A 20,728-nucleotide genomic window follows, 5' to 3' on the forward strand; every position below is an offset into this window, starting at 1 on the left:
TGAAAAGCAGAATAAAAAAGTAAGACAGTATTGATAAAACCTCCCGTATCCAGCACCACGTCGAAGGTGATGGGCTCCATGTCACCACCCTCATCACTTAAGCATGAACCTGCATCCAGAGGCTCAGAGGCCTTTATTGAAGTAGACATGTTGTACCGCGTCACCATATTTAGACCTGATGGAGTCTTGTAGTTCCGGTTCCAGCTTTGACACGGCCATGGAGCTGTCGGGGGGGGGGGCAGAAGAAAACCACGGTCAGAATCCTTTCCCTGGTTCTCATGTCTAAACACGTACTTGTGCATACACAAGACACGACGTGTGTCTTCCCTCTGCAGTCTTCAGCCGACTCATCAACCTGCTTGTTTCTGCAGCTGAGCATTAACAGCACATCTGGAAACATCTGTCAGCCACAATCCCTCTGCCCACCTTCACAATGGTGCCATGTTGTAAGAGGAACCCCCCCAACAAAACACTGGAGGTTTTACACCCGCCGGCCTCCACGCTGGCCGACGGACCTCACCTTGTACCGAACGCCCACACAGTTTGGGTTTTGGTGTCAAAACAAAATTTATTTTGCACGAAGCTGTTATCCTTTACGGTTTTTGTATCGTTTTGCACTTTATTGTAGCCTCAACAGCTAGTTTAGCTTCTTCAAGTTGTCAATCTTTTGTATTTTGTCTCCTGTGGGTCCCCCCCCACCCCGGCCTACTCCATATGTGTTTGTGATTGTGATGCACGGGTGAGTGTGTAAGTGTGTATGAGGCTGGTTACCATCTCTGGGGGAACAGGGAGCAGGCCGCTGGCACCATGAAGATCAAACTTTTAAAAGAAAAAGAACAACAACAAAAAAAAAGGTTACTCCTCCCTCAAAAACACGTAAGAACATTCAAATCCCCGCGACGCCGCCATCGCGTCACGTCTTCTACTTACAAGACTCCCACCATCATCACTTGGATCGGTCCGTGGAGATACGTGATTCTCTGCGGAGAGACAGAAAACACCCAATCACACCCGTTCACGGCTTTTTCAGCAGGGTGACGGAAAAAGTTCTAACCTGCATAAATTTGTATTTCTCCAGTCGCTGCATGATGATGGGGAGGATGACTGAGGAAGAAAGGCAGGAGGGTTGTGATAAGAGCACTAAAGGTCAGGCAAACGTGTGACGTGTGCGCGTTTGTCGTTGCTCACTCATTCCTGGTGCAGCCATGGTGATCCGAGAGATGACCACCTGGGCGATGCCTTTTACCGCCGCTTTCTACAGGCGACATCGAGGAGAATTTGTGAGTAGGAAAGGAAAACTTCTGCTCACCACTTTTGAACACTCAAATGACAAAAGTGTCTGACCTTGGAGTGGCCCAACGTGTTGCCGTTATCGTCTGTGACGGCGATGCCGTTCAGGATTTCCCTGAGAAACACACAGAGTGATGGTGCACGAGTTTAAAATGCTGAGTTTTCTGATCATCCAAACCTGCTGAAGATGAATATTTAAAAGTAAAAGAAATATATGAGGAGGGGGGGGGGGGGTACAGCAGAGAATCAAACTGCAAATAAATGCTGCTTTAATTTTAGTATCCAAACGATTTCTCTCTCTCCTCCCACATCTGACTCAGATTTACAAATGACGTGACTACACGCAACATTTACCATGCAGCTTCACTTCGAAACGCACCAACGGAACTGGAAAGGGACGCCCGACATATTGGGATGTTTGTTGTGTTTTTCCATATTTTACATTTATCCTCAGATGTGTGACATTCTGTTCGCTCCTTTGTGCCGTATTATGGTTACACACAAACTACGATTAGGGTTTTAGCGATGACGGATGTTTTGTGCAGAGAAAAACAGGATTCCAGACGGCCACCATTCAGATGCATTATGCAACATTTTCTTTGGGACCAGAGTGACACCATTCTATGAGTGCAGGAAGGTGAAATATACTGTATCTCCAGTTCATCGTGGAAGGAGTGTGTGTGTGTGCTGCTGAGGGGATTCACCCTGCCGAGGCTCCTAACTTCTGCTTAGCCTGCTGCTAACTTCAAGGGGATAATTAATAATGCAATTCTTCTAGACTTTCCAAATGTTCACTGACCAAATGGATCAAATTCTGATGGTGTTTCACTATCAGGAGTCCTTCCACAGGGACAGTGCGAAAAAGAATCCGTCCGCTGTTAAGCCCTGCAATATTAGCGCCTCAACAAAAGCTTGTTATGCCTCTTACAGCCACAAGATGGAGACATTTGCTCTGTACTATAGCTTTAATTCCTTGTACATATTATATGGACTAAAATCCATCCATTTTCTACTGCTTATCCTGTTAAGGGTCGTGGGGGGGTGGAGCCTATCCCAGCAGCCTTCAGGTAAGAGGCGGGGTTCACCCTGGACGGGTCACCAGTCCATCACAGGGCCAACACATAGAGACAGACAAGCATTCACCACAGCCACACCTACGGTCAATTTAGAGTCTGGATTAACCTGGTCCCCTCTTGATGTCTTTGGACTGTGGGAGGAAGCTGGAGTACCAGAGAGAACCCACACAGGAACAGGGAGAACATGGAGACTCCACACAGAAAGACCCTGTGCTGGAGCCGGGACTGGAACCGGAACCTTCTTGCTGTGACAGTGCTGACCACTGCACCACCGTACCGCCTCTACTTAGGAATTGTGAACATGTATTTTTTTTCCTTTCTGTGCAGTACCAATATTGCTTTCACTTCAGCTCACCTCATAAATATACACTACAACATCACCCATGCTACAGTATATACAGTAGCTTTTAAGAGTCCAAAGAATCTGGACTCACTGTTGCCTCATCATGGGAATGTTAACACAATTAGCTGCTGCCACGGCTGCAAAAGGAACCCAGCGAGCGACAAGGGGAGGAGCTCTCTGCAGGGGAGACAAAAGAAGAACAGAAGGCGAGTGACCTTGATCCCTGAAATATGAAGACAATCACATTTTAATGAGGAGACTTCAGAAACGCCATGATGGGAAAAGCATGAATATAATAAAACATTAAAACCAGCTTTAGCTCATGGGTAATTTATCCAGGCGAGTTTGGTGATGGCAGTGTGTTTGTACCTTCGTGTAGAGGTTGAGGCCGACTGCTGTAGCTAAAGCTGTGCTGGTTGCTGTGACGTAGGCGACTCCAATCTGCCTGAGACACACAACAGGGATACAGGAAAGCACAACCTTAAAGATTAGAAGCTCTTTAAAACAAACGCAGAGGTCAACACTAAGGCCCAGATCCACAACGCTTTTGTCCACACCGAGCTGCACAAATACAAAAAAGGGGATTTGCATGTGCTAAAACAGGGTTCCCCTGATGACAGTGAAGCTGAAACTCTTTAATAATGGCACACAAACATGATTTAGAAACTTAGCAGTTCGATCACACAGTTTCTGATAACTTTTTGTAAACTAACACAAGCACATCAATGATTATGAGCTGCGAGAAGCCAGCGTTCACCTGTATAAATATTTTAATGGCTGCACCAATAGCAGGGAATGTTCCTACAATGTTGGTCGCAAGCTGGAATGATTTCAATGTGAACGTTATAATCTAATATTTGAAGAGCTTTTTCCGGATGTTGAATCATTTCTAATAATATTCCTTTCAGGTTTAATGTTGACAAAGACAAAACAGTTCAACTGCAAAAATCTGTTTACGGGAAATTGTTGAATATTTGAGTTATGATCCATTTTTAGAATGTGTTTTGAATCCTGAAAGTGCAGGAGTTACTCTGCACCACCTCTAGACTGCAGTTAACCCTTCCAGGGACAAAGCCCAGACAAACGTAGACAGACTGCAATTTCTAAGATGGTGAAAGTGGAAATGTGTCTTTGATGACACGTGAGACAGCTGGAGTGTAAACCAGGCTTCAGTTCTTACTTGGGTGTTATAGGCGAGGCAGCGTTACGGTTGGTGTAGTTGACCAGAGCGTTGAAGGACTGATTGACCCACTGCCAGAAGACCACAGCAGGAACCGTCCTAGACAGAGACAGACATGAAACCTCTCCAGCTTCTTCTCTGACACTGAACAATTGGCTACACTGCAGCGAGTCCCGCTTGCGCTCCAGCACCTGTAGAACTGCAGCATGCAGCCGGTGATGGCCATGCCTCCAGGCACCTGGAAGGACATGCGACCGATGATGTTCATGCGGTCCCCCGTGTCTGGGTGGAAGGCGGAGTCGTACAGCTTCTTAGCAAAGTGGAGCTGCTCCTCTGTGGTGCCAGGGGGGATGGATCCTGCCCTGAAAAAGGCCAAACACACCATGTTAGCTGACATTTGAATGCCCCCGTTGTAGAAGCTGTTTTGACTCATTCTTCATGTTGAAACATGCAGTTCCCAAACGTTCCAGCTCTGAACCTCCAAGTCTAGAGCCCCGTTGAACAGAGAATTTCTTACATCTATTTCTTATATTTAGGCAAGAAAATGTGTGTTTGCTTGAGTCTGAGGAACAAAAGCAGAGGACTTCATCGTTAACACCTCCATAGGAGCACTCTAACAATTTTTTCAATGTTGAATTTAATCAGATGTATTCATATTCTGCAATTTTTAATATTTCCTTTGTTGATATTTCCACAAAATTGATGGTGAAACGTGCTGTAATTGTGGAAAACAGAATAATGAAAATGAAAAAAAAAAAAAAACAAGCCACACAATATTTGGACACACTTTACTGGCAACTCAGTTTTTTTAAATCTACCATTACGATCCAACTCGAAAGCTGCTGCTGGCACCAGGACACCACCGCTACCTGTCTGCATTTCAGGCATTTCAAATAAAGACGAAGTCAGTTCTATATTCAAGCAATAAACAAAAAAAAAAACCCAAAACAAAACACAATGACCGTCTGCATGTGTGTCCATGTTGAGTGTTCCTCTCCCCACCTGCAGCTCTCTACTAAAGCTTTGGCCTCATCCAAGCGTGAGTCAGGTAAGAGCGCAGTTCGACAGTCCGTGATGTTGAAGAAGTGTTTCAGTCGGCCCACAAACGTGGTTTGATCCCATCGTGGCGCGTCGATGTCGAATGAGCTCAACGCCATTGTTTGATTCTCAGACAGCGGCCCTGAGCTGATGCATTCAAACGTTACAGGCCTGCGAGGAGCGGTTGTTTATTCTCTGACAGGCTTCACAGCAGCTGAAGAAAAGGACGAAGAGTAGAATTACTTACACATACTGAAAAAATATGGAATTGATGAGCAGAGGAATACTTTCTGTGACCATCAACTGCAGCATAAATTACTTGATTAAAGACTGTAATGGCTGGTTTATGTTTATTTACCCTTTGGTCAGACCAGCCTGGCCCAGTTTGAGCTGATGTAACATTAACGGATTAGGTCAGGGGGCCAAACAGGGGCAGAAGCCTTTACCTTTGAAAACCCATCCCCTCAGTGTGAGCTAGAGGAGGGAGGAGGGAGGTGGGAGGTGGGATCGTGTGCTGATAGCGGTGGGTTCATACAGAGTAACTTATGAAACCTGTAGAAGAGTAGCAAGTCTGCAGAACTTAGCTTCATACTGACCTGAGTCTAGAGTTCACCCAAAGATCTGAAAGTAGCCTAAAGAAGCTAATTTTTTAAATATTACCTACCACCCTTGGGTGGAAACACAACATCATACTGAATAATCACAAAATATTTTCCTCCATTAAAACTCTCCAGAGCAGACTTCAACCAGAAATCAGACTGGCTCTTGGTAAATGGTTCCACAGCTCACCATTTCAGATTTTGCAAGTGCAGCATTCTTACACAACCAGAACCCGCTGAGTGCAGCTGGATCTTCAAAAACACCCCACCGTACATCTTCATCATTCCATTACTAATTATGCACAAGAGGTGAAAACAGTCCACACAAAAAAAAGAAGCTCATCTGTGAGGGGAAACAAGCATTTACAGGTACACTGGAGGTTCAGTCTGGCTGGAACTGGATTGTTCGAGAAGTAGTTTAAAGTCCTGCAGCAGTCATATCAAAACTGTCATATTATATTTAAATTCCATTAAGACTGGAAATGGTGGGCTGCAACAGGAGGAAATGCTGCTGTTCACTTTCAAAGAAGTGAAATGAGGGCAGAAGACAAATCAAGAACAGATTGGAGCAGCAATTAAATTAGCTTCCATTAAATTAGCCTGATTATCTGCATTATGAAATGTATAAAGTTAGATAAAGACCCTCGCTGTTTCCTGAAGCTGTCCTTGATCCTGAAGAATTCACCTCCAACAAGTGTGAAACCAAGATTATTTTCATTGTCTAATAATCAATGAATCACTTTGTGGGAGAAAAGTGTCAATAAAATTTAAAATTTTTTAAAAAAAAGCTCATCAAATTTCCCATGGTGATTCCTTGATTTCAGAAGATAAAAAACTGGATCTTTGCATCTCTATCATAAATGACAAAGTCATCAGACCTGGAAAATTCAATTGACAACAGCTGCTTATTCGATTAACTCGTTCAATTGAAATTATTCGGTCCCTTTAATGATGATTGACTAATCATTTCCACATTGAGCATAAGTGATTTGATTAATCTGTCAACAAAATAAAGCGCTGGATCATAAAAGTGAGTTGAAGCCCTCCGAGCAGAACCCGCCTGCGGGAGCACTGTGGTTTGCACCAACTACACACCAGGAGAAGCTAATTTAGTTCCAGCAGAGTCTCGACAAACTGGATCTGCAGGCCAGAGCTCAGCCAGAATTCATCTGGATGTTCATCGACAACAATCCCCGCGACTGAGGCGTCAATGCAGACTCTTACACGACATCTAAACATCCTACGATCTATAAGGAAATAGGTGCGTGGGCAGGAGTAAAGTTCTGCTACCAAACTGGAGTGAAAAGAGTAAAGACATGACAGTGGAGGCACATGGAGTGATGCAACTCCTGACTCGGGTTACCCTGCAGCCTGACTCCGCCGGTAGCGATGGAGAAACCAGCAAACATCCGCTGCGGAGACGCACTTCGCGATCTACGATTGCACACCTATGATACATACCTTTACGAAGCCTTCAGCCGCAACAACGGAACTTGCCAGATAATCAAATGTGCTCTTGTGGCATAGTCAACACGTGGCACGCTGTCCTCCAATCAGAGGCAGGGGCAGCTCCCCACGTGAGAAGCCTGGGAACCCACGCGACCTGCCAACTGGTCATAGAGACCGCAGGTTAACTGGTGCTAGTGGGCGGTCATGCTAGCCGGCTAACTAGCTACCCGTCTCGTTTATAGGACGTCTTTGTTCTTTATCGCTATTTAACACACACACAAAAATAAACACTGGCACGATGAAACGTCTCTGCTCGAACTGCTGAGTACATAAACTGCTTCTTCCTCTTCTACTTCGAGGGTGTTTTTCTTCTTTTGGCGGTTGGCAAACAGCTTTCGGGCGCATTACTGCCATCCATTGCTTTGGAGTGTCCACCTTCCCGCCTGATCAAATTAATAAAAAAAAAATTAATTCATTATCATAAATAATTCATCATAACAGATCCTCAAATTTTTCGTTCACAATAAAAGGAAACAGCATAAAAATGATTTGTGGTATTTGTATTTGTGGTTATTTTATAATTGTTATCAGGCTTTTTATCTATTCCTTTATTTGTTACTTCTGGCAACCCAAATCAGACCTAAAGGCTTAATTATACCTTTTGGTGGGCCAGATTTGGCCCCTGGCCTCAATTTTGGTGTTTCTGATCCATCCACTTTAATTTATTAGGGTATTAAAAAGACATTAATATCTAATATCATATTCATCGGTTTTTTTTTATCTTGAGAAGAGCTACATTGCCCTATTATTGCCACCAGAAGCTGTTGAGAAAAGACAAGATGGTTAATATTATCAATAAGCCAGCTTCTTTGATAAACCATATAAAACTTGGACAACGCTGCTCCCAGACACTGCAGAGGTAGCAATAACGTGTATTCTTTTTAATGGTCAGCGGGGGGAGACTTCATTATTGCAAAAATAGTCTGATCATAAGGCCGGGCTTCTCTCATTTGATTCATAATGTCAGCTAACATTTTGCTAATGTCTTATGTGCACACGCAAGGAAGCCTGTCTGTGGCGTTGCATTGTTTTTTTTTTAACAGAGAAGCAAATGTCCAGGGTATGAAAACCATCTATATATGTTATAATGTATATAACAGGAAATCGATTCAACCATAACCATGGAGATGCTGAATCAGCATGAAGGCACAACACCACAGCTCCAACCTCTCATCAATAATATCATCACCTCCATTTGCAAAATTAAAAAAAAAGCAAGATGGCAACAGCCAAACTATAAACAAGATTCTTCAAAAACTAGCCTACTTATTCTAACAGTCGATGTGATCAACTGAAAAGAAAAAATCTCTTGCTTGTCCCACTTGACAGGTTCATTAGCATTTATAAATAAGTTCCTGAGGTCCGTCTGAGAGCTCCTGCCAAGCGTTTCCTCCATATATCATATTCATGTACTGCAGGTGTATCTGGCAACAGAGAAGGGCAGACATTGCTGCCCAGAGAGGGCGCTATTGAGTTCACATTGATTCCTAACAGAAAGCCAAAGCCATATCAAGGGGGAATTCTTCCTTAAATCTGAAAAAGTGGCCCTGACATCTGACAAGAAAGGAGAAACGGCTTGTCATTCTGAAAGAAAAGAAACAACAATCAAGTGTTGGCTGATCTTACTTCCAGCCACAACAATCAGAGGAACACAGAGTAGATAAGCATTGCCTTCGTTTGTTTTGCGAGGTGACATTGAAATTGTAACTTATATTAATTTAATGAACTCTATCCTGCAATTGCAAAACAAGACAGGGGTCAAATGTCAAAGCCTACTGTCTTTATGTAAACTCTGGGTCCTATAGCCTATGTCATGATGCGTTATTACACATGATGGTGAGTTGTGTGTCTGCTTCACGTTCCTTTCGACCTAAATGTGCAGGAACAACTTCAAACAGAACTGACAAGTTAAATATGTCTGGGATAAACACTGGATATAATAACTTGACAGTTCTGTTTAAATTCAGATATTTAAACTAAATTTCCTGATTTAAATCTTCTGAACCTACCGCAAAGCTAACATGCTGGCATAATCAGACTCCCAGATTTTTGACATGAAGAACAGGAAATGTTTAAAAGTCCACTTTTAAATATTAAAATATACATACTATATATACAGTATATATATATATATATATATATATATATATATATATATATATATATATATATATATATATATATATATATATATATATACATATGGCAGTCTGTAATGTGTTTGACCAGGGTTCAGTGGCATCTGTGTTGGGCTTATGATAATGACATTAGCCGCTATGTTTTGACTACATCGAGCTGCAAGTTTAGCGGGGAGCTAAATTAGCCCTCCATAGTTGCGTCGTCCCCGTTACTGTGCGTCTGACGTCACTCCCCTTAGTAACCCTCGGCAGCGTCTCCAAGAGAGAAGGCAACAAGATGGTGAGTTTAATATACCGTAATAATTAGACATTAACTGTTCGTATGAGTCTCTGAATGGGCGTATGTGCGCCACGTAGCGCTCACTAGAATTAACTTACGGTTTTATACATACGACTGTCCCGAAATATGACACTACAATGTAAAAGCTGCCTTGTTGCTTCGTGCAGTTATCAGGGGAGATTAGCTTAGCAAGTTAGCTATGTTTAGCTCCCATTTGCGTGCCGCTAGCCGGCTCGACACTCAAAGAAGCAGACGGTTAAGTAAAGACGACAGTGCGACCAACTACTTACATCGTCCTCATCTATTGTTGCTTTAAGTAAATTTCTCCCCCCCCCCCCCAACACAGACTAGACATGTAATTACACGGCCTAGCGAGGAGCCCGCAGGATGTAGGGCAGAAATGTATTGATGGAGCTAGTGCTGCAGCAGCGCTCCCCACTATCATTTTAGCATAGAAACATCACATGCGTGTCCACCACCTGTTGCAGGGATTGCTGTCCATCCTTCGTAAGCTGAAAAGCACACCAGACCAGGAGGTTCGGATACTGCTGCTGGGTCTGGACAACGGAGGGAAGACCACCCTGCTCAAGCAGCTGGCATCTGAGGACATCAGCCACATCACCCCCACACAGGTGTGTGTGTGTGTGTGTGTGTGTGTGTGTGTGTGTGTGTGTGTGTGTGTGTGTGTGTGTGTTGACCCTCATCACATGGCTTATCAGCTAAAACAGAACAAGGATGAATGGATGGCTTTCTTCTGCATGTTTAAATATTTGGCTTTCCTCCTCAGGGTTTCAACATCAAGAGTGTCCAGTCTCAGGGTTTTAAACTAAATGTTTGGGATATTGGAGGCCAGAGGAAGATCAGACCGTACTGGAGAAACTACTTTGAAAACACAGACGTACTGGTGAGTTTATTTAGGATTGATTACCTTTGAGTTTTGAACCAGCTGCCTGCGCTGACAAGGAAAACTTCTGTCTTTGCTTCAGATTTATGTCATTGACAGTGCTGACAGAAAGAGGTTTGAGGAGACGGGCCAGGTATGTAAACTAGTGTTTGTGGTACAAATGTTTGTGTGTATCTTTGCGTTTGCCTGCAATCACACTAGAATGAAACAACCCAGAGAAGAGAATTTTCGTTCATTCATCCTGCCTTCTGTTTGAACAAAGGCTTTGTGAGGTTGACCTGCAATACTGTTGTTTAAAGAAAAACCTAGTTTGCTCATATAAATGTTGTAGCAACATGTCCTCAGACAGGAGCCAACAGTACCGTTTGCGCTACTGATTTAATGCGGCACAATGAAGACATAAGTCATCAAAATGGTGTCTTGTTAAAGAAATCCCACTGAATTATGTCTTTCACCAGTTCTTCTGGGATTTCCAAGTTTCCAAAAGGAAGTGTGACGTCTGGGGTTCCCAGTTGAAATTTCCCCAGGGGGAACTTGGAAATTCCAATGTCAACTTGAACAGATCATACATCTCCATTTTTTTTCTATGATTTTTTTTGTGTGTGTGTGTGTAATATTGATATAAGATCCTGTTAGTCCATCCATCCATCGTCATCTTCCACTTATTCCTTACAAGTAAGGGTCACGGGGGGGTGGAGCCTATCCCAGCATCTACGGGTGAGAGGCGGGGTTCACCCTGGACAGGTCGCCAGTCCATCGCAGGGCCAACACACAGAGACGAACAACCATTCACACTCACAGTCACACCTACGGTCAATTTAGAGTATCAATCAGCCTCGTCCCCTCTTGATGTCTTTGGACTGTGGGAGGAAGCTGGAGTACCAGAGAGAACCCACACAGGAACAGGGAGAACATGGAGACTCCACACAGAAAGACCCTGTGCTCCAGCCGGGGCTGGAACCCAGAACCTTCCTGCTGTGAGGCCACAGTGCTGACCACTGCACCACCGTGCAGCCCCCGATCCTGTTAGTATGGAAAGGAATTTGCCTGCTTATCCAGAGGACAAACTGTGGTCAGACATGTCCCAAACCATCTCAGGCAGATCCTAAAGCATGTGGGTGCTGGCTTCCGTCTGTATTTCCAGCTCCTTTGGATTCTGTCCCCTGAATTGAAATCAGTTTGTTAAAATGGTCTTAATCTGCGTTCCAGGAGCTGGCCGAGTTACTGGATGAGGAGAAGTTGAGCGGCGTTCCGGTGCTGATCTTTGCTAACAAACAGGACCTGCTGACGGCCGCCCCGGCCTCTGAGATCGCTGAGGGTCTCAACCTGCACACTATCCGGGATCGCATGTGGCAGATCCAGTCCTGCTCCGCCCTCACTGGTGAGGGGATTCAGGTAAGCGTGCAGCTCGAGCTTTTCCCTTTTTTTTTCTTTTTTTTTTAACATTTGTTTGCTCGATGTCGTTTTTTTTCTGATTCACACTGAGTGATGCACCAATCACATATTTTCCTGCTCCAGTTCAAAGCACAAGTGCCAAAACTGATTCTGATACCACATTTTGATTTCCTGAATATGATCATTATTTTGGAGCGGCACGGTGGTGCAGTGGTCGGCACTGTCGCCTCACAGCAAGAAGGTTCTGGGTTCAAGTCCCAGCTCCATCACAGGATCTTTCTGTGTGGAGTCTCCATGTTCTCCCTGTTCCTGTGTGGGTTCTCTCTGGTACTCCAGCTTCCTCCCACAGTCCAAAGACATCAAGAGGGGACGAGGCTGATTGATTCTCTAAATTGACCGTAGGTGTGGCTGTGAGTGTGAATGGTTGTCTGTCTCTATGTGTTGGCCCTGAGATAAATTGGTGACCTGTCCAGGGTGAACCCCGCCTCTCGCCTGAAGGCTGCTGGGATAGGCTCCACCCCCTCCCCCCCATGACCCTTGACAGGAAAAGCAGAAGACAATGGATGGATGGATCATTATTGTAATTGTTGGCATTATGTGAACCCTATAACACTACTTCTTAATTAGGAGAACATACACATGAATTCATGACTGTTAAACGTATTCCAAAGCAACGTTTTAGAACTGTGTGATGTGTCTCATGTTGCTTTATGGCGGTTTCATGATCCAGTCAAACAATGGATCAATACCGTCTCTCTGAGATCTGACCTGTGAATCTTGTCCGTGTCGGCACCTGATCCAAACGCCACCTCTGTTCCCATCATCCTGATTTTTCTCTGAAATGCAGGAGGGGATGAACTGGGTCTGCAAGAGTGTCAACTCCAAGAAAAAGTAGCTCGGCTTCTGGTCTCGTACTCCTCAGGAGGAGCAGCAGCACCGGCACCAGTCCACTGACACACATCCACCCTCCTGAGCCTTAACACAATGGGATACACCTGTGAATGTACACACTACTAATCCAACATGGACTTTTTAACCCCTGCATTCCTGTATCGCTGATGTTGACTAAGTCCCACACATCTTCCAATGGTTTATTTGTTTCCATGAAAAGGAAAGGGGGCGGGGGGGGGGGGCTGGCTTCAAAGGGAAAGTCAGTCCCTCCATCCAGTCGACCTACGTCAGTGTCTCTGCCACCATCATGTCAGAACCACAAACATTCCCATTTAGCTGCTGTTTTTATTGGAATTCCAGCATGTTCTTAACTTCATTTTACACTCTGTCCTGGAACGCCGCCCGCCCCCCCCCCCCCCCCACACACACACACACACACACACAACCCTCCCCCCCACCACGCCCCCCCACCTTCATCTTCTCTTCATTCCATCCCTTCAGGTTGATACGTTTTTTTTTTTTTGGATTATTTTTTTGTAATCATTCTGCAACGGCTGTGAGTGTTTTTTCCTGTCATGGCTCTGTTTGAAGTGAGGTATATTTTTGTAATTGTTTTATTTATGGTGCAGTAGAGCGCTTTCAGACAAAACAAGGGATGAGTGTGACGTTGGAGAATCTCTCTTCAACTCTCCCCACGAAAAGACATGTTATTATGTATAAAAACCAATGAAATGGTTCAGGGGAAGTACGTTATTTTGGATCAACTGTAAATAGCCCGGCCCCGTGTTCATATGTTATGTTATGCACATGTTATAGAGTATGTGTTACTGGCTATACGTTGTAGTCTATAATGTTTGCATAGCTGATATATGCTGGCAGATTTTTAACATGTATGTAATGTACGTCCCAGTGCATTTCTTTGTGCGACTTTTTGGTAGTGATGGAATTCACGGCATTTCCTTTTGATATTCTTGAATGTAATCTGTCCAGAATTGAAGGTACTGTATGTGAATAAAAATATCAGGAAAAAAGAACATTTCGTCAAAAGTTTTGTTCTTCTGATTTTCTCTCTTTTTTTTTTTTTAACTCAAATCATGGAGGGATTTTTAAGAACAAATCAAAGCCAGTGGTCTCACATCGGTAACAGGTGCGGTCAGCTATTCATGACAGCCGGACTGGAGAGGCCTCTGTGGGAGACAGCAGATCCCTGGAGCTCAGATTAACTGGTTAACTGGGTGGTGAGAGTACTGCAACATGTCTGACGCGGTCAGTGTTAATACTCAGATACATATTCAAGATTAAATACGTGTGATGTCAGAATGGAAGGACGAACCAACTGTGAGCTGCAGAAATAACAAAGTGTATTAATTTCAGTGGGCAATTTGTGTTTTTCAGGCATGTGATACTACTTCTTTATTCAGTCACAACGTTGTACCCAATGAGTTCCAGTTTTTCATCAAAAAGGCGTACGACTACGTACAACTCAGACACGTGTACCACCGATCCTCCAGATCTTCTCTGAAGGTTTTCCAGAAAAATATTGCGATCTCAATGTGAAAGTACTACTGCAGACAAAAGACGCGCCCCTGACTGTACTTTTATCGCTGCAGTATTCGGCTGTATCAAGCAGTAAAGAAGCAGCTGAACGGGAACCAGGAGGATTATTTACAACCCAGCTGTTGAGCAGCTGTATCAAAAGAGAAATCGGAGTCATCCATATCTGACTAAATATGTAGTTGGGTGCTCTAGAGTGACACATACTGCAAGGCGCCGAGCTCTCTGGTGCGACGCCCCCATCACCAGGCATCGGCAGGATGACATCACCTTTTAAAATATTCTCAAATGACTCTTAAATAATGTTTGTTTTTTTTAGGTTGTGATGAAACTGTGGTTGCGGTTCAACACAATGAGGAAAAAGATGATGGTTTAGCTTAAGATAAATTAAAAGTTAAGGGTTAATTCCAAGCGTAGACAATATGGGACTTTCCTAATATGATTAAAAAAACCCTTTTTTTTAAATTTTTTTTTTAGGGGGTCGTCATCGCCACGGTCGCAACAATAACCATGAGTAAAAGTTCAGGTGGTGACAGTGTTTGTGGTTAATAAGCAAAGTTTATCTTCAGAAAAACTTAGTTTAGGAGCTGGACAGTGCAAAGCTTTCTTGTATCTACTGTAGATTTGGTCTGCGCTCATGAGGTCTAGTGGCAAAACCTCTTGGAAAAGTAAAAAGTTTTAAGTTGCACGCATAGAACCTGAATTAGCCAATGAACTAAGAGCCAGTAGATCTTCAGTCTGTGACCTGTTAAATTCAAAGAACATCTTCAAGAGGCTCCAACACGTCTTGTGACTAAGATAGAAAATCATCATGGTTTAAAAAATAAACAGTGATGACTTGTGGTTGGAAACTGAAACTGGCAGCAGCGCTGAAGCCGTATAGACCAGCCATCCGCCGCTCCAATATCCTGAGTGTTTGGCTGCAGCGACACACGAGAGCACCTGAAGATTAGCGTGGGGGTTTCAAAACATCTGTCTTCTACTTCCACCATGATATGCTGCTGAGGCTCCTCATCACCTGCTTAGTGCTGCCACACATGTATACGTACGTAGCTGTAGCCACTTAGCCTCCGGTAACTGTGCACTACAGCGGGGACCACAGTGACCTTGAAGGTCGGTCCCACACGGCCTGAGTTTGAATTCGGAGGTGATATGAGAATCCGTGTCAAATGTTGAATGACCTCTGGCGCGCGCACACACACACACACACACACACACACACACACACGCGCGTATGTTACAGTTTAAAGCAGCTACTAAGGCACAACAATGGACTGAAAATGGATAAATAGGAAAAATCACTGATTCTGAGGGCCAAACGAACATTCGGCCCCTGATGTGGACCGGACTAATGTGTAATGTGACACAAATATAACCTTCTGAGTCCACTAGGTGGTGTTACAGAACACACACCGTATATTATTTTGCTATAGGTCACAGTGTCATTTTAATGTAAATTGGGCTAACTTCCTGTATCCGCTAGGTGGTGCTATAGCTGAAATTCAGCTTATACGGGTTTTCAGGTCGGGACTCATCAAATGAGAGCGGTTTGGAAAAGATCTTAATTTGTGGAGTCCAGTTCCAACAGTTTACGACATGTTCTGGGGTGAAATACCGAATTCGACACCTTGTCCCGGTAACGCTGTTTGGTATAAACTCACAGGCTTTGCAGTAACTCACCATCACCTTCCTGACGTGTGTCAGACAGAATTTGACATCAATGTGGTCGACCAGCTGGGGGGAGCACCTCAAAGTGCCAAAGCTTGTCACTTCTTCATGCCACCAGGTGGCGCTGTGATTAATTTGGACATGTTTGACGAAAATCAGCCACGTATTTTTTGGCATAATCTTGCCGACAGACAAACAAACAAACATCCAAGAAAACATGAACTCCTCAGAGGAAGTAACCAAACAGTGAGTGCAGTTTCTAGATTTGTCATTTCCTCTCACCACCCTCACATATTTGGTTTTTCGCGAAATGTCTCAGCAGCTGGTGAACGAATTACCATGAGATCTGGTGCAGACATTCATGTTCCCTGAGAATGACGCACACATACCTGCAAAAATCAATGACATATTAGCTTCAGCTGCATGTTTATTAGGTGCTAATTAGTACTTGAATAACAAGCATGAATCGCAGCTCTGTGTCGCTGTGGAGTCATATTTAAAAATAGAAATGTAAAAAGGTAAATGGCATCATTGCTGTGATAAACGCTAATTATATCACGGTTATCAACCAATCAGGAGTTGAAATTTTTCAACCCGTTCCTAGTAAAACACGTTATTGCTGCCATGTTGATATTTCTAGCATTAGCATTTAGCTTACAGCACTTTTCCTGAAAATAATGAATGCTTAGAGTCTAAAAGTAGACGAGAACTTTAAAAGCTCCTGGTGCAGAGTGAGTTTAATCATTTATTTCTCCTACTATTGAACTCCTAGGCAAATTTAGATGGTAAATTTCATAGAGCACTCAGGAAAGACATGATTAAAAACTGCAAAAGCAAGAAAAAGCACACACACACACACACACACACACGGTAAAAAGAAAATAAACAATAAACAAGGACATGAAATTAAATTAAACCTTAACTAATTAAAAACAAAGTAAAGAGGCCTTTAGCTCAGATTTGAAAGTAGTCAGCCCTGTTCCAAGTCTTCTGGCAATTTGTTCCACTTTTAAGCCGCAGAGAAGCTCAACCACATCCAGGTCATAAATAATTGCCCAGAAGACATTTGGAGGTGTTACATGTCTGAGAGTGTGTGCCGGCTGTAGGAACAGTGCGTTGTGTGTTTGACTTTGTGTAACATTGTATGCGACTGAAGCCGAGAGGGCCTGGGAGACTCGCAAACAGCCTCTTCTTCACTCACAAAGATTCTCATTGTCTGGTCTTCCTCTCCTCTCACAAAGACAGAACGTACTCATGTTGTTCCTCCTTTCTGACTCTCTGTTCTGACAAAGCACTCTGGGAAACAAAGTACTTTCATAGATTAGAGCTCAGAGCTTGATGAAGAACAGCAGAGGCCGTGCTACTGTGAGGCTGTGAGGTAAATGATGCTTGCTAACATGCTAACATGTATGAACCAACAGCCACGAACCATAAACTGAGTCAGTATGAACTTAATGATGATGATAAACCCCTGTCCTCCACACACACACACACACACACACACACACACAGTATGTGTGTTTAGAGGAAATTTGAAGGAGCCATCCATGACAGAGATATATATCAGAGATGTAGGCGACCGGATTACTTTCTCTCCCCTCCAGGATCAGACAGCTGTTCAGCAGCTGTGTGCACAAGTGTGAGAAAATGTGTGTGTCAGGAGAGTGAAAGAGGGGAGTGATTGTGTGTGTGTGTTTGTGTCAAAGAGAGAGAGAGAGAGAAAGAGAGAGATAGAAAAGCGGCGCTGTTATTTATGCTGCACCTCCGACCCCTCCATTATTGGCTGCCTGTGTCTCTGCTGAGGTTTGCTGACGTGAGAAGAAGGACCCACATCAGACCTCTGCGACCTGGGAGGGGAAATAGGTGGGAGTAATACGAGGGTGGAGCTAAAATGAGCAACATGATTGAAATGTTTGTTTTTACGTGTAGAGTAACCACTGATTGTTGTTAGAAGGGAAGAAATGACGGAGTGATGTTTCTCTATGCCTGGAAGCTCAGCGTTGGCCTTAAAAAAAGAAATCCGGCAGGTTTTGAGCTTTAACTGTTGGGCATGATCTTCCTTTTCAGCCAGTTATCATTGAATTGCAGATGCTAAAATTTCCTGTTTCTAAGCACTTTTAAGACATGGAACAGCACTGATACACGCAACCTAGCCCATAAATTTGTCAGCCAAAGTGCTTGTTCTCTGGCCTGGATGTAAGCCCGAGCCTTCCAAACCTTTGGGGAAATGTGCTTACATGCGGTCCACCCCAGATCTAGACCAGAGGAAAGATACCCATCTTTCTTCTGTGCTTCATTAGGGAGCAAAGGCTTAGAGAAGATCAGCTGACTGCTAATTAGCTTAGCACAATGAATGTTAGTGGATTGGCTGTGTCGCGTTTTTGCGGTGATCTGTATTCAATGAAGTCTGTAGAAGATGATGTCTTGGAAACACATTTCTGCCACACTAAACAATTTAAAATCGTATTTTGCCCGAACAAATTTCACAGCTTCCTGCGATTTAATTATTACAGTTGGACAAATTCAATTTGTGATTAATTTCGATGAATCATGCAACCCTGGTACTGGTTTAAAATGTGCATAAACCTTTGTATCTCAGTGATTATAGCAGGATATGGAATTTAACAGCTATTGTAGCGACTCAGTATCATTACAGTGTATCATTCTTTCCTACAGCATGAACCCAATCTCTAGTTTGGATTTCTGGTTTCTGAGTTGTCTTGACAACAGCATATGACTGTGGCACATGACCCAGAGCCATGTTTTCTCTACCTCTCTGATATGACCAAGTTACAAATGACAACACAATTATATTTTGAAAATGAATGGAACCACGTACTTTCACCAATGACCTAAAAGCTACAGTTAGCTTAGCCTAGCCTCGCTCTGCCTGAAAGCTGACAAATTAGCTCGTTTTTATCTCACTTGGTTTACCCATGCAACAATCAAGAATGAAAAAACTTAAGTTTAAGATAAAGAAATCAGAAATGTCTGAAGCTGTTGAGTAAATCACATGAATTCCTGAAGGAAAAAAAACAGCAAAAGGGAATGAAACCACATACTTTCACCAAAGTCCTGTAAGCTACAACTAGCTTAGCCTAGCCTCGTTCTGCCTGAAAGCTAACAAATTAGCTTGTTCTATCTTACTTTGTTTATCTGTATAAAAATAAAGTGAAAAAAATTATTCTAAAGATAGAGAAATTTAAACATTTCTGAAAATGTCCGAAGCTTTTGAGCGAATCACAAAAAATTCCTGAAGGAAAAAAAAACTTGGAAGTTTCAAGTCTACTAGCTTGTGTCTGCTAGTTTTTATTGTACAGCATTACCTATTAACACACACACACACACACACACACACCACACAAGTGGATCATCTCCGTGTCTGAATGGGATTGAGGATCAAATTGCTGGGTAGGGGAAAGCAGTAATGCAACAGCTAATCAGGCTGAGGGGAACAAACACACTCACTCATCTCAAGACTTCTCCTTCATCCTGTTTTCTCCCTGCAGGCCTCCACCCACACATTGGGTTGCAGCGGGTGGACACCAGAGAGGCTTAAATTTTATTTTTCCCTCCTCCTAATGGGCCTTTTAAGATTAATAAATACACGAAAAGATTCATTGTCAAAAATATAAAGCGGGCAGAAAGACAATATTCCTACGTTTGAGAAGAAGCAGGAGATATGCTGATTTTGGGGGGGTTAAATGGTGTAAAAGCTACCTTTTGGAATTATGTCAGAGTTGAACATCCATGTTGCAGATGCTGAAGTTAGCATGCTAACCTGCTAGCCCTGGTCTGTCCTGACCTGTAATGCCACTTGTGTTTTTTCAGCCTGGACCGACTAAGCACTCACTGTTGTGCTGATGTATTCCAAAATAACAGCCCTGAAACCCAGGTAATGCCTTTGGTTTTTACTCAGTACACCGGATTCAGAGTAAAAGCCCCATCAAATTCTATCCTGAAAGAGTTTTTTTTTTCTAAGCACTTCATTGACCAGTCACCTTCATATTTATATCTCAATTTAAAATTATAAAAGCTTCCAGTAAGAATAAATGGTTTGAGGAAGGGTGTGGTAGTTATGAAGTACTACACGACAGTCATTCATCCTTCTAGTTTTGATCTTTTTACGGGATTTATTGACAACAGGACTGGGCAACAATCCTTGTCAATACTAGGCTAAGCTAGCTGTAGCTTAGGCTAAGCTAGCTGTAGCTTAGGCTAAGCTAGCTGTAGTTTATGGGTCTTTGTTGTAAGCATATGGTTTCATTTGTTTCCAAAACAATAATTGTTTTCATTTGTAACTAGGTCATATGCTGTTGTCAAGACAACTCAGAAACCAGAAATCCAACCTAGAGATTGGGTTCATGCTGTAGGAAAACCTAGAGGTGGTGGCTGTCTGGTAACCAAAGGGTCGCTGGTTCGATCCTTGAGCAAGATACTGAACCTCTAATTTCTCCTGATAGCCCTGTGATGGACTGGTGACCCCTCCAGGGGGAACTTCGCCTCTAGGAAAGCCTCCAGCCCACCCCCCACCCTCGCAACCTTTAACGGGTAAGTGGCATAGAGAATGGATGGACGGACGGATGGATGGAAGGGTTTATGAGCATCATATCTGGAATTCAACAGTAAACTAATTCTGCTCTTATCAGCTTTCTAGCAGGTGTTTTCGGGTCCACAGTTAGGACCTACTAACCAGCTGCATTCCTCCATTTGAGATACAGAAATTAATGAGTAACGCTGCAGGGAAAGTTGTCATAAACTACAGGAACCCATTCAAACCCAGGATGTGGTGACAGATCCCTTAGAAATGGTGAGACGCTGCATGGACTGGCCAAGCCCTCCACAACAATAACAAAATACGGC

General features: G+C 43.4%; 2 protein-coding genes and 1 long non-coding RNA gene across 5 annotated transcripts; 2 read left to right on the forward strand and 1 right to left on the reverse strand.

Moving 5' to 3' along the window:
• Positions 1-116: 116 nt before the first annotated feature.
• Positions 117-7,399, reverse strand: sfxn2 (sideroflexin 2). 3 transcript variants are annotated; one of them, XM_086194834.1, is made up of 12 exons: positions 6,988-7,399; positions 4,892-5,141; positions 4,081-4,251; positions 3,890-3,988; positions 3,079-3,154; positions 2,801-2,886; positions 1,345-1,405; positions 1,189-1,255; positions 1,055-1,104; positions 931-980; positions 772-819; positions 117-223 (listed from the first exon to the last, which is right to left on the reverse strand). In XM_086194834.1, exons 2-12 carry the CDS (start codon positions 5,044-5,046, stop codon positions 124-126), a joined length of 963 nt encoding a protein of 320 aa, XP_086050960.1. In that variant the 5' UTR covers positions 5,047-5,141; positions 6,988-7,399; the 3' UTR covers positions 117-123. The 3 variants fall into 3 exon arrangements, with proteins under 3 accessions (XP_086050960.1, XP_086050961.1, XP_086050962.1); XM_086194835.1 differs by having other exon boundaries at positions 6,890-6,993; XM_086194836.1 differs by lacking the exon at positions 6,988-7,399 and adding an exon at positions 6,169-6,324.
• Positions 7,400-9,354: 1,955 nt separating this feature from the next.
• arl3b (ADP ribosylation factor like GTPase 3b) lies at positions 9,355-13,688 on the forward strand. The gene is made up of 6 exons (XM_086194840.1): positions 9,355-9,453; positions 9,942-10,085; positions 10,241-10,357; positions 10,440-10,490; positions 11,567-11,752; positions 12,600-13,688. Exons 1-6 carry the CDS (start codon positions 9,451-9,453, stop codon positions 12,645-12,647), a joined length of 549 nt encoding a protein of 182 aa, XP_086050966.1. The 5' UTR covers positions 9,355-9,450; the 3' UTR covers positions 12,648-13,688.
• A 2,357-nt stretch (positions 13,689-16,045) lies between these two features.
• LOC147239858 (uncharacterized) lies at positions 16,046-20,560 on the forward strand. Its single transcript, XR_015111423.1, has 4 exons — positions 16,046-16,111; positions 17,158-17,243; positions 20,329-20,416; positions 20,515-20,560. It is a non-coding gene; the product is annotated as an uncharacterized LOC147239858 (long non-coding RNA).
• Positions 20,561-20,728: the final 168 nt, after the last annotated feature.

Source organism: Aulostomus chinensis, chromosome 23, assembly GCF_037954235.1.
Source record: "Aulostomus chinensis isolate RoL2024-O1b breed Wild chromosome 23, RoL_Achi_v1.0, whole genome shotgun sequence".
Classification (NCBI taxonomy): Eukaryota; Metazoa; Chordata; class Actinopteri; order Syngnathiformes; family Aulostomidae; genus Aulostomus; species Aulostomus chinensis.